At 57.7% G+C, this 16,066-nt stretch overlaps 1 protein-coding gene across 22 annotated transcripts in view; it reads left to right on the top strand.

The window, feature by feature from the left end:
• The window catches only part of AFDN (afadin, adherens junction formation factor), a 99,676-nt gene that overhangs the window by 72,297 nt on the left and 11,313 nt on the right, over window positions 1–16,066 (top strand). For 21 of the 22 annotated variants that reach the window (XR_008629708.1, XM_055134142.1, XM_055134146.1 and 18 more), the window contains 7 exons: window positions 7,666–7,731; window positions 7,915–7,988; window positions 8,301–8,419; window positions 11,335–11,529; window positions 11,953–12,044; window positions 12,498–12,683; window positions 13,851–14,792. Coding sequence is in view for 21 of the 22 variants with exons in the window: in XM_055134142.1 (XP_054990117.1) it covers window positions 7,666–7,731; window positions 7,915–7,988; window positions 8,301–8,419; window positions 11,335–11,529; window positions 11,953–12,044; window positions 12,498–12,683; window positions 13,851–14,792 (1,674 nt within the window). In the remaining variant the exon portion in view is untranslated. The remainder of the gene's footprint in view (window positions 1–7,665; window positions 7,732–7,914; window positions 7,989–8,300; window positions 8,420–11,334; window positions 11,530–11,952; window positions 12,045–12,497; window positions 12,684–13,850; window positions 14,793–16,066) is intronic. The other variant, XM_055134156.1, reaches the window with a different exon arrangement.

Raw genomic sequence — 16,066 nt, forward strand, 5'->3', positions numbered from 1 at the left:
TAAAGTGCAAGTGAGGAAAGCCAGAGCTGCCGGGTTTCGCAAGCGCAGAGCCTTGCCCTGGTCTGTTTGTGCTGATAAGTGCCGCCCCATGCCCCGCGCCGCTCAGACTGCTGGAAATACCGGCTCGGAGGACCAGCTGTGTCGTGGTGTGGAAACACGGAGGGCGGCACGGCTGCTGGTTTCGGTTCGAGAAGTCGTGTGGCAGAGATCACAATGTGGTTCTCTGTGGTCGGGAGGCGGGAGCAGGCGGTGAGTGCGGGGGCGCTGGCCTGGGGCGTCGCGAGCTCTCGGAGCCCGAGAATGCCTTTCCTCCCGCGGCACTTGCTCCAGCCTGTCGATCATTAACGCTCGTGAGGCAACTCCCCGCGGAGCCAGGAGCTGAGACAGGCGGCCTCTGTCCGCTCTCCTACAGGAGACGCCGACCGCGGCCGAGGTGGGAGCTGCGCTGATGCTATGTGCTGTCGGGTCTCCTAGAAGTAAAGGTAGAAACGACACCTGACAGAGCAGAGGGTCGTCTGACTTCAACATGACTGGCTGGACAGTGTGTGACAGATTCTAGTTTGGCCCTTTCGGCTCACTGTGCTGTTGAAGTCCTTTATTTTTCCTTAGCTTGAAACCAGGACACTGTGTTCCTGAGAGCAGTGAGGCCTGCTGTGTGCTCGGCCCTGGCCCTGGCCAGCCCGCACAGGTGGAGTTGTCAGAGGGCTCAGAGGGTGGCGGTTCCTCTGCACGACCAGAGCCACCTTCTGCCACGCTGGAGGAAATGGCCTTGGCCCTGCATGCTTGGATGGAAAGTTTTTAGTAGAGGACCTTAAAAGCTGTTTTTGTTGGAAAAAGGCGAGTGTGACTTGTGTGGAAGTGGGCAAGTTCCACCTCTTTGTCGTGGCCTGCCATGTGTCCTGTAGGGTCAAGCCGCAGGGTCAGTCCCAAACTCTGTAGACTGGTCTCCCTTGCAGTCTGCACGGACCTCTGGGCAGCACGAGGAGGCTTGGTAGGATGGTTGACAGTCTTGGGGGCCACACCTCCTGGCCCTCTGTGGTGTGTCTGGAGCCCGCCTCCGATACCTCACTGTCTTCTGTAGCATTGCCTGCCCTCCATGGAGGAGAGAAAAGATGGAGGGAGGCAGGGCTGCTTTTGTTCTGGGGGTCAGGCAGCAGACAGGCACGGCCTGCTGTGTGGGAGCCCAGTGCAGGGTGCCTGGGGCTCTACCTGCGTTGCAGAGTGAAGGGGATGTTTGTGGAGCCTCTATGGGGAGAGCGCTCTGCCTCCAGCTTGGCCTTCTCGGTCTCCCGAGGGAAGGTGTGGGCAGGGTGGGGGTGATGGAGCCATATCACGGAACTGATAACTGGGCCATCCTGCACTGACAGGGTCCCACCTCCCCCTCCAGGCAGCTGGCAGACCCTAGATCAGCGCATGGTGAGAACCACAAACACCCTCCCCCGTGTCCCCAACCTTGGTTCCCACGGGGTCTCAGGAGTTGTGGCCTCAGGCTGGGTTGAGGGCCGCCCGTTTCGGGAAGGACAGTGCCAACTCTGCTCAGGAGGAGACAGGACATGTGGAGTAAAATGTGCTTAAGCAAACAGGAAAGAGAAAAGGCCCGTGCATTGAAGGGAGTAGCCGGTAGGATGCAGTGCTCTGGACTTTGAACTTCAGCTCTTCCTTGTCCTCACTGTGGGCTTTGAGCCTGCTCAGGTTTCTCTCTTATGCGCTCACCATGTTCTCTGGGGCTGGGCCACCTCAGGGCTTCACTGGGCCCCAGTCCGTATCTCCCTGGGGTGGGGGTTAGGGGTCCGGCCTGTGCACTCTGGGGCTCCTTTGGCTGGTGGCAGGGAACTTCCTTTCTTTAGGTCATGCTTTAGTTTTCTGACTGCCTGAACCCTTGGCCAGGAGCCCCTAGCCACTTGCCTGCCTCTGTGTGATCGCCGGCAGAAGGAGCAAGCTCACGGGATGCTGTGGGTGCTCCAGAGTGGGCTGAGGCGGGGTCAGAAGTGCGTGTCCGGCCGGAAGAAGCCATCTCCAGCACTGCCTGATGAGTTTTCAGTGCTACTGGGCCCGGAGCTCCCCCCGTCCCACGATTGTTTTCAGACCTGTAGCTCTCACCGCTGCCTCCTTGCCGGCCAGCCGGGAACAATGGGCTGAGCCGAGGCCGTGGGGGCGCCGGGCTGGCTTCCTCCTGCCTTTTGTTTGGACTGTGTGGTAATGCTGTTTTCATGCTATTAATCATCGCCTCCTCCCACACTCCCAGGCCAGGCGGCTGCTGGAAGGGTTGACGCAGAGCTGCCTTCTGCCTGGGCTCTGCTCCAGGTGAGCACACCTGGCCGGGCACTTGGCCCTTGCCTGGGAGAGGGAGGAGGCTGCTGTGCCCTGCTCCGCGGGTCTCCCGCCCCGGGAAGGTCTCCGGTCTGCTCTGCCCTGGGAGAGGGAGGGTCCCCGGTCTGCCATTCTGAGTGACGCCGAGGAGACTTCAGGTACTTCTCTGCCCTCTCCTGCCTTCCTGGCTTGCTCACCCCACCCCCAATCCACCAGCCCGCTTTGGACGGGAGAGAGAAGCAGGTTCTGAGGTCTCCCTGTCCTGAGCCTGCGTCCGCTCCCTTCCCCGCAGTTCTGGGGTGCTGGCAGGCCCATCAGGGGAGGTGTGCTTTGGCTGTGAGCTTCTGCTGTGTGGCTTTGGTATTAGATGCCAGAGTGGTCGGTGGTAGCGCTCCTGCTGCCTTTGAGACATAGGCTTGTGCTCCCGGATGTCTCTTCAAGGGGAGCTGGAGGAACTAGACAGTGGTAATTCTGAATTTCTTTTGTAAGTGGCCAGGAGCCTAGAAACAGTCTTTTCAGATACCATTTTAGACGCCTCTAGGCCGGTGACTCTCCAGTTTCTGCCTGTGTAAGCTGCCTTGTTAGACTGAGGGTGGGCAGTGTCCTCATGGATAGCATGTGGGTGGACAGTGTGGGTCCCTGTGGAAACAAGGGCAGTGTGCTTCAGTCCATGCCATGCATGCATTGTATTGATTGAATATGTGTCCAGGAGAGCCACTGATGGGATGGTGAAGAGGCTTCCTGCCACTCAGACTGTGGGCGCCGCAGATTCTCTGAGCGCAGGGCTCTGGGTGGCCTGGAGGTCTCCGCCGCCTTCTGCTGATTCTCCGTGGCCTGACAGCCTTTGTGGCTGCCTGCAGGCATGAGGTTCTGACTTTTGTTCGTTAATTGGGAAAGGAGTAAATGATCAGAAAGTGTGTGTGTGTGTGTGTGTGTGTGTGTGTGTGTGTGTGTGTGTGTGTGTGTGTGTGTGTGTGTGTGTGTGTGTGTGTGTGTGTGTGTGTGTGTAGGGTTTTGACAGTGATTTTGAAGTCGGTGGACCCCCCCACAGGTGGTTTATGTAAGTAAAGTCGAGAGGAGAGACATGTCCACTTTCTCCCGATTCACCTCTGCCACCCCAGGTTCACCTGGGAAGGCTAGGACCAATAAAGTCTGCCAGAGCCCCGCCAGCCCCACCTCACATCCGGTCACCCTTCTCAGCATGGGAAATAATCCCCACCATCCAGTTTCCGAGCCATAGACTCAGGCTGGAGCAAGGAATGGCTCTTTGCAGGAAAGGAAAACCAGTTCTAGGCCTTACCCAGGCCTTCTGGGCCCTTTCTTTTCTTTCTCACAGAAAAGAATTTCAGGAGTAATGAGCAATGAAGTGAAAACAGGGGAGGGAGGAAAAGAGAAAGTAACACGCTCAAGAGAGAACGCAGGCTTCCCCACAGGCAGCCTGAGCCCCGTAACATCTCAAGAGGGGAGATGCAGGTGACACACGTGCTCGGCCACCACACGTACCTGGCCACTTGGACACAGGCAGCACTCGGGCAGCATATGTGCATGCGTCCTTTGTTCAAGTTGGCTTTTATAGGGTTTCTCCCAAGCTTCCCCACGTGGGGCTTCTAGCTAGGTCAGAGTCCACTGCTAGGGTGGTTGCCAAGGGGATAGAGTTGGGAGTGAGTGGTCGATGGTCCTCTTTGAAATTCCTCTCCTGGCCTTTTTCCTGCTGGAGCTTCTCTTGGAGGGGGCATTCTGCCTTCTCTGGGTCTTTTGGCCTCAGGGGAGGGTCTTATTAGGCCTTAGTTCCCGTGTCCACAAGGTGGGCTTTTTGCAGCCTTGGGCTGTCCAGTGCCATGGGCCCCTTCCTGACTACCTCCCTACGTCAATTTCAGCTGCTTGTTTCTTGTCTGGTCCAAGTAGGGGTTGAGTGGTGGCTCAAGGGACTCAGCACAGACTTTGCATGCTGAGACCCAGTGCTGTATGCTCCCCCAAGTCCCTGCAAGAGGGCCCTGAGCCCTGGTGGGTACAGCACTGAGTTAGGCTGGAGAAGCTCCTGCTTTATCGTGTAGCAATAAGACGTCGCTTCTTCGGTGGGTTCACTTGATCGCAGTTGCCAGAGGCTGGGGCAGCCTCGTATGCATTCAGGAATGTGGGGCAGCTCTGCAAGCGCTCTGCAGTTCCCAAGCTGCTCTGGTGGCCTCGTGCCCAAGACAGAAGCAGCTGTGGGGGGAACAGAAGACATTCCATTGCCTCAGAGTGGACGCAGGCTGGGGGCCGAGGGGGTTGCCATCTGGCAGCTCGTTCATCGACGTTTCTTTATGAACACATTTTCCAGTCCAGCTGCACTTCCTCATCTGCAGTTGCCATCACTGGCTTGCTTCCAGCTGGGCCAAACACCCAGGGAGTGCAGTTGGGGTTCAGGGAAGGAGGGAGGGGCCCACAGAGGGCACGTGGCCCCGCTCCCAGCCCTGGACGCCCAGGCGGGCGGCTCGGGAGGGCTAGGCGGGTCCTCCCTCCTCAGACCATTCAGGCCAGCACGTGCTTCCATCTGAGGGCTATGGCGCTGCGGCTCCTGCTTGGCTCTCCCTCTGCCCCGCAGATGTCTGCGGGAGTGCCCCTGAGTGGGCCCCCATCTTCTGGGCTCCTGTTCCCTCAGTTCAAGCGCCCCCCTTGTGGCCAGCAGCTAGACTAGTGCCAGAACTCCTCTGGGTTCAGAGGGCAGGTCACCCAGCGGAAGGAACCCCCATCATGTCGGAACACTGACCGCTGCCCTGGCCCATCAGGGAGGAGTGGGCAGGGGCTGCGTGCGTCTCGGGCCCGTGGGCTGCAGTGGCCGTGCCAGTCCTCCTAGGCCAGCTGGGTGGAGGAGAGTCTGGAACCTTGGCCAGCCACGGGTGGTGGCGGTGGAGTGAGTCTAGGAGTCACGGGATGGTTGGTCTGAGGCTTCCCCCAGCAGGAAACGTGGCCCCCTGTGTGGCTCAGGGTGTGAGGGCCAGGGGTGCTTCTGGAGGGGTGGGGGCGAGGGCGGGGGGCAAGCAGCACAGACACAGCAGGACTGTGCATCTGGGTGATGCCAGCAGATGAGCCGTCACACTCTGTCAGTCTCCTAGTTCAGGGAGCCTCCCTCAGATTCACCCCTTCCCACCTGATGCAGCCTCCCGGAAGCACTCCAGGGTTTCCTCTGGGTATGGTGTTTGCAGGTGCCATGCCGCTTTGTTCATTTTACTGCTTGACTTCTCATAAATAATGGTGACTCTGGACTCTGATTCAAGGACGGGTGCTGTGATCTAAATGACAGGGGCAGCATTCCGTGATACATCTTGCTGTGTCATGCTGCGTGACACACAGGTACCCTGCAATGGGCCTGCCGTGCAGGGGAGAAGCGGCAGTGAGAGGCCTTGTGAGTGTGGCTCCCTCCTGAGCTGTCAGGAAAACCAGCCACACTGCTGAGAAGCAAAAGGGGCTCTGGGCGATTGTAGAGTCACTGAGAAGGCTCGTAGTGCGGGCGCTGCAGGGCCCCGTGCCAGGGGTGACTGTGTTGGAGCACAGCATGCCGCCTGTGCCGACAGCCTATGATCCTGAGGCAGAACGTCATGCCTCAGAATCACAGGCGTCCAGGAGAAAGTGTCGCTAAGTGACCCAGGCCGAAGGGACACTGTTTTCTGTCAAGGGCGGCACTGGGTTCGAAAAGTGTGTCTTGAGTGCTGCACCATGTTGTGTTCATTTGGCACGGCCCGTTCGCGTGGAAACCTGACTCGGCCAGCCCTGTGTGGACTCTGCCTCGGTGGCACTGGTGCGCAGGTTCAGCTGCCAGGACTTGGGCTAGAGGAGAGGCCACCGAGGTCTGGGATGCTCAGGTGGGCAGCAGAGGGCTGGATCCACGGAGAAGGTGGGAGTGGGCCAGAGGAAGCAAGGCCCTGGGTTCGGGACTGCAGCAGAGAAAGACGGGTTTTCCTGAGTGCAGGCCTGTTCTGCTCCAGATGGTGTGACGTGCCTTGCCTGCAGACATGTGTGCTTGTTCCAGGAGGTGGTGAAGGCTGGCTCCCTCCTGGTGAGCTGTGTGTCAGTCAGGCTTCCAGGCAGGGCATGCCGGGCCTGGTCTTGGCTGTCCTGCCCCCTGTCCCTGAAGGCCTTCTTCACTGCCCTCTGCTGGGAGAGTAGAGCTTGCCCGCAGTGCTTCTGTGAGTCCAGCGACCTTCTTTCTCTCAGGCTCATGGCCCGTTCACTGTCTCTGGGACACCTTCGTCAGCATGGGCCTTCCTGGTCCAGTTCCTTAGCTGAGGCCACCTCAGAAGCGTCTGCTCACTGTCCATTCCAGTGACCATCACTGCCATGGGGTCCTGGGAGATTGGGAAGATGGCCACTTCCTCTGGTGGTGCCCTCGAAATCCCCCAGGTGCCTCTTTTTGTGTCCATGGTGAATACCTGAGCAGAGGGAGTGAAACTGGGACCCTGGGTCATAGTCTAGCCCTGGAAGTACTTGTCCTCCCAGGACAAGGCAGGTGTCCTGGTCAGGGGCACCTGACGCCCATCCACATGTACTCTTCCTGTCTAAAGAAAACACCAGGGAAGCACTATGCCAGGGTGTATATGCCATACCGTGCACGCGTATGTGTGTGTGCGTGTGTATGTGTGTGTGTGTGTGCACGCGCGCGCATGCACGCACATGCACACCTGTGCTGGGACCAGTGTGTGTCAGGGTGCATGTGTGCTGGGATGTTTATTCATGTGTGTGTGCTGAGATATTTATTCGTGTGTGTGCCAGAGTATATTTGTGTGTCAGGGTGCATGACTGTGTGCGTCAGGGTATATGTCTTTGCGCTGGGATGTTTATTCATATGTGTCTGCTGAGGTGCCTGTCTGTGTGCTGGGGTGCTTGTGTGTGTGTGTGTGTGTGTGTGTGTGTGTGCTGGGGTACATGTGTGTATGCCAGGGTGCTTGTGTGTGTGCCAGGGTTCATATGTATATGCTATAGTGCATGTATGTGCTGGGGTGCCAGGGCGTGCACGTGTGCTGGGGTATATGCACCGTTGTTCTGTGTGTTGAAGGGTGTGTTGGGCCCTCTGGTCTCCCTGACACCTTCTCCTTGCTGACCAGCTGACTTGTTAGTTGGTAACTGGTTCTCAGGCATCTTTTTTTCTCTTTTTGGAAACATGAAACAGGCTCATCCCCAGTTTTTGTTTGTCAGAGTATGAACTTTTCATATGGTTTTAGTCTTCTGAATTTTCATGTAAAAACAAGGGGGAAAAGAACAAGGAACAAAGCAGGACTTTGTTAATTATCTGTATCTGCCTGTGCTTAAGTTTTTGTTCTCCTTTGAACATTGCTGCTTACTGTCTTTTAAATGACCCCTTTTGCTTTCTTTTCTTAGGGTGCAGGTCAGGATAAACTGGGAATCTATGTCAAGTCAGTTGTGAAAGGAGGCGCAGCTGATGTGGTGAGTGCAGCCGCGTCCCCTCCTGGTGCCTGCCACCAGGTCCAGCCCTAATCCTGTGGCTCTTCCTGCTACCAGGGGCTCTCAGCGAGGCCCTGGGTCTTCTGCCCATCCCGTGCCCCTCCCCCCCACACACTCAAACCCCACCACCGCCACCACAGGTAATGTTCTTTTGTGTGTGCACAGGATGGACGCCTGGCTGCAGGCGACCAGCTCCTCAGTGTGGACGGGCGAAGTCTGGTAGGACTCTCTCAGGAAAGGTATGTTGGCTGTGGTTAAAACTTAATCTTCAGGGAATTATGTTTTGAAACTAGATGAGGAGCAGTGCTTTGTGAGGTGCTCCTATGTGAGTTGAAACTGTACAAGACTGCTCTCTTTGGGTGAATATTTCAGTCTGGGGTGCTTCTGTTGAAGCGTTTAAACACCCAGAGCTTCCTGAAGGAGCAGGACATCTTCGTGCTCTGCCAGCCCACCCAGACGTGTGAGGATCTTTAGAGGCAGTCTCTGGGCTGTGGGCAGGCGACGGGGTCCTGGGAGCATGGTGACAGCCCACTCCTGGCCACTCCCTCCAGGGCTGCAGAGCTCATGACCAGGACCAGCTCCGTGGTCACACTGGAAGTGGCCAAGCAAGGAGCCATCTACCACGGCCTCGCCACCCTGCTCAACCAGCCGTCCCCCATGATGCAGAGAGGTAAGGGGAGCCCGGGACCTGTGGCTGCCTCCTGTGCTGCAGTCATGCCAGAAAAGATGGAGGGGGCTACTGCTGCTCTCTTGTTGCTGTGCAGGAACAGAGCACCCCCACGGGTTGCCTGCACTCGCCCTCTACACAGCTGCTTAGTCTCCCTCGGTCAGCCCTGCCCTCCCTATCAGAAGGCCGAGAACTCCCTGTCTGGGTTAGCATAGAGGGGCCCAGGGTGATGGGCAGAGAGGGTCAGCATCGAGGCAGTGTGGGGGCGATGGGCACAAGTGTTGGCAGCTTATGTGGGCTGGGAGCATTGCAAAAGGAGCCATTGTGTGTGTGTGGGGGGGGAGGGGATCATAGGGCACAGGGTACTCTTGTCAGTGGGTCCCAGCTCTGGTCACAAGGAAGGGATCAGCTGGGGATACCCCACTAATGTTAGCTCTCGGGCACCGGAGCCCTGGGGAACCCACATAGCATACCTGTTGGTCACCTCAGGAGCGCAGTCTCAGCTTTGGGCCATTGTGTGCAAGCTCGCTACTCTCAGACTGTGCTCTGGGCACACCAACCCCAGGGCCTGGTGTCTCCACCATACCACAGAAGCATCGAAAAGCTGGCCTTCTCTCTGTTGAAACAGCAAGGCAGTCTGAGAAGCACATGCTATGCTGTGGCCTGACTGAGCCTCTGGAGTCCTTGTTGCTCACATGACATTCGGCATAGGCTGAGTAATAATGGCAGAGAGAGTGGCTTCAGGAAGAAGTTAGATGGTGTGTGAGGAATCCAAGGGAGACTGGTCAAAGTAGATAAGAGATCAGGGTCTGGAAGATGAACAGCTACAAAATCAAACATGAATCACGTGTTCAAATGTTGGCTACTCAGGGTGAGATCAGCCCTGAAGAACTAGCAACTCAGTAGATATGGTTTAGAGGTTGCTTTATTGGGTTGGAGAGACAGAACAGCAAGTAAAGGGTAAATTGTTTGCCTTGCATGCAGCCCATCCAGTTTTGATCCCCAGTACCCAGTATAGTCCCCTGAGCGTCCCCCCCCCCCCCCCAAGAGTGATCCCTGAGCACGGAGCTAGGAGTAAGCCCTGAGCACTGCTGGGTGTGGTCCCAAAAGACAAAACAGAAAGTTTTTTAATTCAGGGCCTCAGGCCAGCCAGTGTGTAAAAAGGTCAATTTTGTTTTGTGTTTTTGTTCATTTTGGGGCCACACCTGGCGATGCTCAGGGATTACTCCTGAATCTGAACTCAGGACTCACTGCTGGCAGGACCTGGGGGACCATATGGGATGCTGGGGATATAACCCAGGTTGGCTGCGTGCAAGGCCTCACCCAAGAGTGAGATCCCATACTTGCTGTACCTTCTCTCTGAGTCCATGAGAAAATTAGCTTTTAAAGAACATTTCTCCCCATCTATGCAGTAAGGGTTCTCCAGAGGGATCTTACCCCTCTGTTTTCTAAAAGCAAGTCTCCTTCCTGCAGTGAAGGGCCTTTGTCCCTTCCCAGTTAAGGACAAGTCTCTCAGCCTGAGGTCCTGTGGCCCCACTAGCAAGTGTGTGCTGTCAGTGGCAGATGGGAGTGTGTGCTCTCTGTGATAGACTGAGTGTGTGCCGTCTTTGGTAGATGGAGTGTGTGCTGTGTGGCAGATGGAGTGTGTGCTGCCTGTGGCAGATAGAGTGTGTGCTGTGTGGCAGATGGAGTGTGTGCTGTCTGTGGCAGATGGAGTGTGTGCTGTGTGGCAGATGGAGTGTGCTGTGTGGCAGATGGAGTGTGTGCTGTGTGGCAGATGGAGTGTGTGCTGTGTGGCAGATGGAGTGTGCTGTGTGGCAGATGGAGTGTGTGCTGTGTGGCAGATGGAGTGTGTGCTGTGTGGCAGACGGAGTGTGTGCTGTCTGTGGCAGATGGAGTGTGTGCTGTGTGGTAGATGGAGTGTGTGCTGTGTGGCAGATGGAGTGTGTGCTGTGTGGCAGATGGAGTGTGTGCTGTGTGGTAGATGGAGTGTGTGCTGTGTGGTAGATGGAGTGTGTACTGTGTGGTAGATGGAGTGTGTGCTGTGTGGGAGATGGAGTGTGTGCTGTGTGGGAGATGGAGTGTGTGCTGTCTATGGCAGACGGACTGTATGCTGTCTGTCAGACAGAGTGTGTTCTTTGTGGCAGATGGAGTGTGTGCTGTGTGGCAGATGGAGTATGTGCTGCCTGTGGCAGATAGAGTGTGTGCTGTCTGTGGCAGATGGAGTGTGTGCTGTGTGGCAGATGGAGTGTGTGCTGTGTGGCAGATGGAGTGTGTGCTGTGTGGCAGACGGAGTGTGTGCTGTCTGTGGCAGATGGAGTGTGTGCTGTGTGGTAGATGGAGTGTGTGCTGTGTGGCAGATGGAGTGTGTGCTGTGTGGCAGATGGAGTGTGCTGTGTGGTAGATGGAGTGTGTGCTGTGTGGTAGATGGAGTGTGTACTGTGTGGTAGATGGAGTGTGTGCTGTGTGGGAGATGGAGTGTGTGCTGTGTGGGAGATGGAGTGTGTGCTGTCTATGGCAGACGGACTGTATGCTGTCTGTCAGACAGAGTGTGTTCTGTGTGGCAGATGGAGTGTGTGCTGTGTGGCAGATGGAGTATGTGCTGCCTGTGGCAGATAGAGTGTGTGCTGTCTGTGGCAGATGGAGTGTGTGCTGTGTGGCAGATGGAGTGTGTGCTGTGTGGCAGATGGAGTGTGTGCTGAGTGGCAGATGGAGTGTGTGCTGTGTGGCAGATGGAGTGTGTGCTATCTGTGGCAGATGGAGTGTGTGCTGTGTGGCAGATGGAGTGTGTGCTGAGTGGTAGATGGAGTGTGTGCTGTGTGGCAGATGGAGTGTGTGCTGTGTGGCAGATGGAGTGTGTGCTATCTGTGGTAGATGCAGTGTGTTCTGTCAGTGGCAGATTGATTGTGTGCCATCAGTTGCAGATCGCCGAGGCTCAGGGAAGCCCCGTCCCAAGAGTGAAGGCTTTGAGCTCTACAACAACTCAGCACCCAATGGGTCCCCGGAAAGTCCGCAGCTGCCGTGGACAGAGTACAGTGAGCCCAAGAAACTGCCCGGCGAGGACAGGCTGATGAAGAACAGGGCTGACCACCGTTCCAGCCCTAATGTTGCAAGTGAGTCCCGGGCTGTGTACAGTTCTAGAGGGTGGGGGTGCACATCCTGCAGGGTCCGTGAGTCAGTCTGGCCGTGGATAGCAGGGTGGGGGGTGCTGTGTGGTGTGGGGCACGTCCTAGCGGGCCTGTGAATCCATGAGTTGGCCCGTCAGTGTGCATCCTGATGGGTTCATGAATCGTCTAGGCCATTGGCTGTTGCACAACCTATGTCTCGGTCTTTCTTCCGAGCAGAGCTACATGCTCAGCTGGGCACTGGAGGCCCTTTGCCGCTCTAAGTGGGCCCTTGAAATTGTCTGGGCAGGGAGGGGCTCTCAGAGGTGACTCTCGTGGAAGCAGAACAAAGTTTGGGGGAGTCTGGTCAGACAGTTCTGCGACAGGCGCGTGTCTCGTGGCTTCAGGACTCCTTTCCCCACTCTCCTGCAGACCAGCTTCCCAGCCCTGGAGGGAAGAGCGCATATGCCCCTGGAGCAACCGCCAAGATCACCTCTGTCTCTACTGGGAATCTGTGCTCTGAGGTGGGACCACTTACCCTGTTACTACGGAAACGTTCACGGCTTTGAGTACTGACAGGCTTTGTTGTTCGGTTCTCGAGTAAATTGGTTTGAAGTTAATTAGTGCAAGCAAAGTCCAACTTATTCTCAGTATAGGATCAGCACTTCCGCCAGTATTTTCTAAAATGGGTCAAATTGTGGGCCTGGGGGGCGGGGGCTGGAGCCATCCAGGGAGCAATAGCCTTCATTCAATTTGAGGTCATTTTGTCTTTGTTCCCTTGAAGAAGACAGCTTTGAGGGGGTTGGTGTGAGGGACTCTTCTGGGAGAAGCGGTAAGCGGTAAGCCAGTCAGTTTGGGATTCTGGTCTTGACTCAGTCTGAACTGAGTGAAGGTGTGTGTGGTGTCTTAGAGCCACAGGCAGAACTGCCATGCCGGCTGCCCAGACAGTGACGCCTCCCCCCTCGCCCCATTCATAGGAACAAACCCCTCCACCTCGGCCCGAGGCCTATCCCATCCCCACGCAGACCTACACCCGGGAGTACTTCACCTTCCCTGCCTCCAGGGCCCAGGACCGCACGGCGCCTCCCCAGAACCAGTGGCCAAACTATGAGGACAAGGCTCCCATGCTCACAGACGGCAGTGACTCCCATTCCGCACGTCAGGTGAGGGGTGTATGAACCCCACATGCACACACAGATGGTCAGGTGAGGGTTCGGCCTCCCCTGCTGTTCCCGCAAGGCTGGGCTCCTTCTGTGCTGCTGGAGGCTTGGCTGTGAGACAGCCCTTCTGGTGTCTATTTCAGACCAAGTCATGAATTCCCAGGGACTTCCGTACTCCAGAGGCTGTAGGGTGCCTGCCCAGGAGTAGGAAATGGGTGGGCAGGCAGGAAGGAGAGCTCTTCTAGAATGGCACCCTGTTCCTGTCAGCCAGCAGGGAGGGTGCTGCACGAGGCACACGGCTCCTTTCTCTCCTTTCCAACCACAGGCTCCCAGCCTTGTGCTTCCCTCTCTCAAACTTCCCTTCACACTCTTCCCTCACACCCTCCTCCCTCACACACATTTTCCTCACACTCCTCTCACACTCTCCCTGTATACACTCTCCTCTCACACTCATTCCCTTCATACTCTTCCCGCACTCTCTTCCCTTACACACCTACACTCACACTCTCTTCTTTCAAATACACTACCCTCACTCTTCCCTCATACTTCCCACACACTCTTCACTCATACTGATCTTCCCTCACACTCTTCCCTCATACTTCCCTCATGCTCTTCCCTCAACACTCTCTTTTCTCATGCTCTTCCCTCACGCTCTTCCCTTATGCACACTCCCTTTACTTCCATCACCTCTTTCCTCACACTCTTCTCTTACACTCTCCCCTCATACATTCTTCTCTCACGCTCTTCTTTCACTCGCTCTCTTTCGTCGTGCACGCTTCTCTCACACCTGCACCATGATTCTCACCCTCTGCAAAGGGCTGCTTGCGGGGCCATTGCACAGCACAACCCTGAGTCCGAGTGCCAGGCCAGCAAGGTAGGGCACTGGGCCAGTGGTCCTCACTGGAGCCATGCCCAGTCACACCCACCCCTGAGGGCAGTGCCTTAGGCAGCTGCTCTTTTCTCCTTTCCTCCTTGTGGCTGTGCCCTGAGGAAATGGTTCCAAGCTGTGGGCGCATGTGCCCCCTCAAAGAAGTTCCTGAGCCTCCACTCCTTGGTTGTTTCTTTGGGTAGCACCTGCTTCCCTGGCGGAGCTCTCGCCACAGCTCTGCCCGTGCCCTCTTGCCTGCGTTTCCTTGCTGCAGTCCACCTCTCCCTCTTCTTTCCCCACAGCGGGTGACGCGCTCACAGGAGGAGCTGCGGGAAGACAGAACCTGTGGCCTGGAGCACCAGATGGACAGTGACCTGTGGGTCACCCAGAGCTCCTCGCTGGGCTCCAGTGCGTCCAGCCAGGAGCACCTGGACCACTCCTCCAAGCCCGGCACCCCGGCTTCCACACTCACCAAGAGCGGCCCGGGCCGCTGGAAGACCCCTGCTCTGGTGCCGGCCCCTCCGGTGGCGCTGTCCCAGCCCCTCCGGACAGACCTGCCCCCACCGCCCCCTCCGCCCCCCGCGCACTATGACCTGGACGGGGTTGCCCTGGACCTGCCTCTCCCTCCCCCCCCTGTGAGCCAGTTGGGCCCCCCGCCAGCCGAGCGCAAGAAGCGGGAGGAGCAGCAGCGCTGGTACGAGAAGGAGAAGGCTCGGCTGGAGGAGGAGCGGGAGCGGAAGCGGCGCGAGCAGGAGCGGAAGCTGGGCCAGATGCGCACGCAAGCTCTGCACCCCGCCACAGCGCCTGCGCCTCCCGCAAGGCCCGAGAAACCCGCGGCTCTGCCCAGGCCCCCGGAGACGGTCATCCGGGAGCTGCAGCCCCAGCAGCAGCCCCGCACGATCGAGCGCCGGGACCTGCAGTACATCACCATCAGCAAGGAGGAGCTGGCCTCGGGCGACAGCCTGTCCCCAGACCCCTGGAAGCGAGATGCCAAGGAGAAGCTGGAGAAGCAGCAGCAGCTGCACATCGTGGACATGCTGAGCCGCGAGATCCAGGAGCTGCAGAGCAAGGCCACGCGCAGTGCCGAGGAGAGCGACCGCCTTCGCAAGCTCATGCTGGAGTGGCAGTTCCAGAAGCGACTGCAGGAGTCTAAGCAGAAGGACGAGGACGACGAGGAGGAGGAGGAGGATGACGTGGATACCATGCTGATCATGCAGCGCCTGGAGGCTGAGCGCAGAGCACGGGTACAGGGGAGAGAGGCGGGGTGGGGTCCCAGAACAGAACTCAGGCCTGGGGAGAGGGGCGCTGGGGGTGCCGAGCGCAGGGTCCGGGTAAGTGGGAGGCAGGAGCTGGGCTGGCCCGGCCGCAGAGTTTGTAGTATGCCCCGGGGAGGTGGCAGGCGGAGCCCTCTTCAGAGCCAGTGGCCCCGTGGAGGCTGGTGCCAGGTGGTACCCGGGCCTCTGGGGCTGCCCCAGACCCCCTGATCCTGCCTGTGCCACGGGCTCGTCCGTAACGGGGAGCCAGTCGCCAGGGGTAGAGTGGCGAGGCAGGTGTGTGTTCCGGCACGTAGCCAGTGACAGCAGGAGAGGAGAGTGGCTCAGGGCCTCGGCTTCGTGCCGCTCCTGATTCAGGAAATGACTCTCTCAGACCCAGGAAGCACGTGAGTTACACGGGTTGGTGCAGTTGGTGTCCCGGTGCCCATGGAGCACACAGAGTGGTTGGGGCCAGTTTGTGATTCTGAGTTTTATTGATATTTTTCCTTTCTTTTCCTGGGACAGCAGTAGGAGGAAAGGGAGCCTTTAGTCTTGAGTTTTATTTCTGTCCCCGTATCATTTGGTGCCGTCTGCTAGAAATCTGAAGCCGGGCCCGGCATGTGGGACATTGGTCCTCCGCCTGTTTGTACCCAGTAGTTATCAGTGAGGACTCCGCTGTTTGGTTCTAGGAAAGAGCCGTTCTCCCGAGCATGTCCACACCTGCACTGTCCCTGTACGTGGGCACGCCGGCCCCCGGCTCGCGCTGCCGAGCACTGCTCTGAGGGCGCCATCGGCTCTGAGTCTGGCTAGAGACTCGGCAGTGGGTTCTTGGGCGACTCACACTGCTCAGCACTCTGGCCTGCGGGTGCATCTGGGCCCCTCTGGGCAGAACGCACCCTTGCTCTGGCCATGGCCTATGGGCGTGCTAAGGCCCACCCTAGTCTCCCGGCAGAGGGGCTCTGTGGTGACTGCCGTCTGTCAGAGAACATGTGAGGGTATTTTATACCCTTGTGGAGGGTAGAAGCCTCCAGCCCTGCTGGGCTGTGACTAGACACCCAGTCACTGAACGCGGAGCCGCTGCCTGCTGAGAGCTGCTCCGGGAGCTTCATTCTGAGCATCTGAGGACTTGTCCCAGTGCCCACGAGCCAGTGAGGGCAGGAGGGCCGCCCCTCCTTCCACAGACCTGCCCCGCTGCTGCCTGCAGCCTTGTGTGTCCGTCCGTGGGGCCTCAGAGCAGGACTGCTACACGCTGGCACAGCCCGGGA

Source organism: Sorex araneus, chromosome 4 (assembly GCF_027595985.1).
Source record: "Sorex araneus isolate mSorAra2 chromosome 4, mSorAra2.pri, whole genome shotgun sequence".
Taxonomy (NCBI): domain Eukaryota; kingdom Metazoa; phylum Chordata; class Mammalia; order Eulipotyphla; family Soricidae; genus Sorex; species Sorex araneus.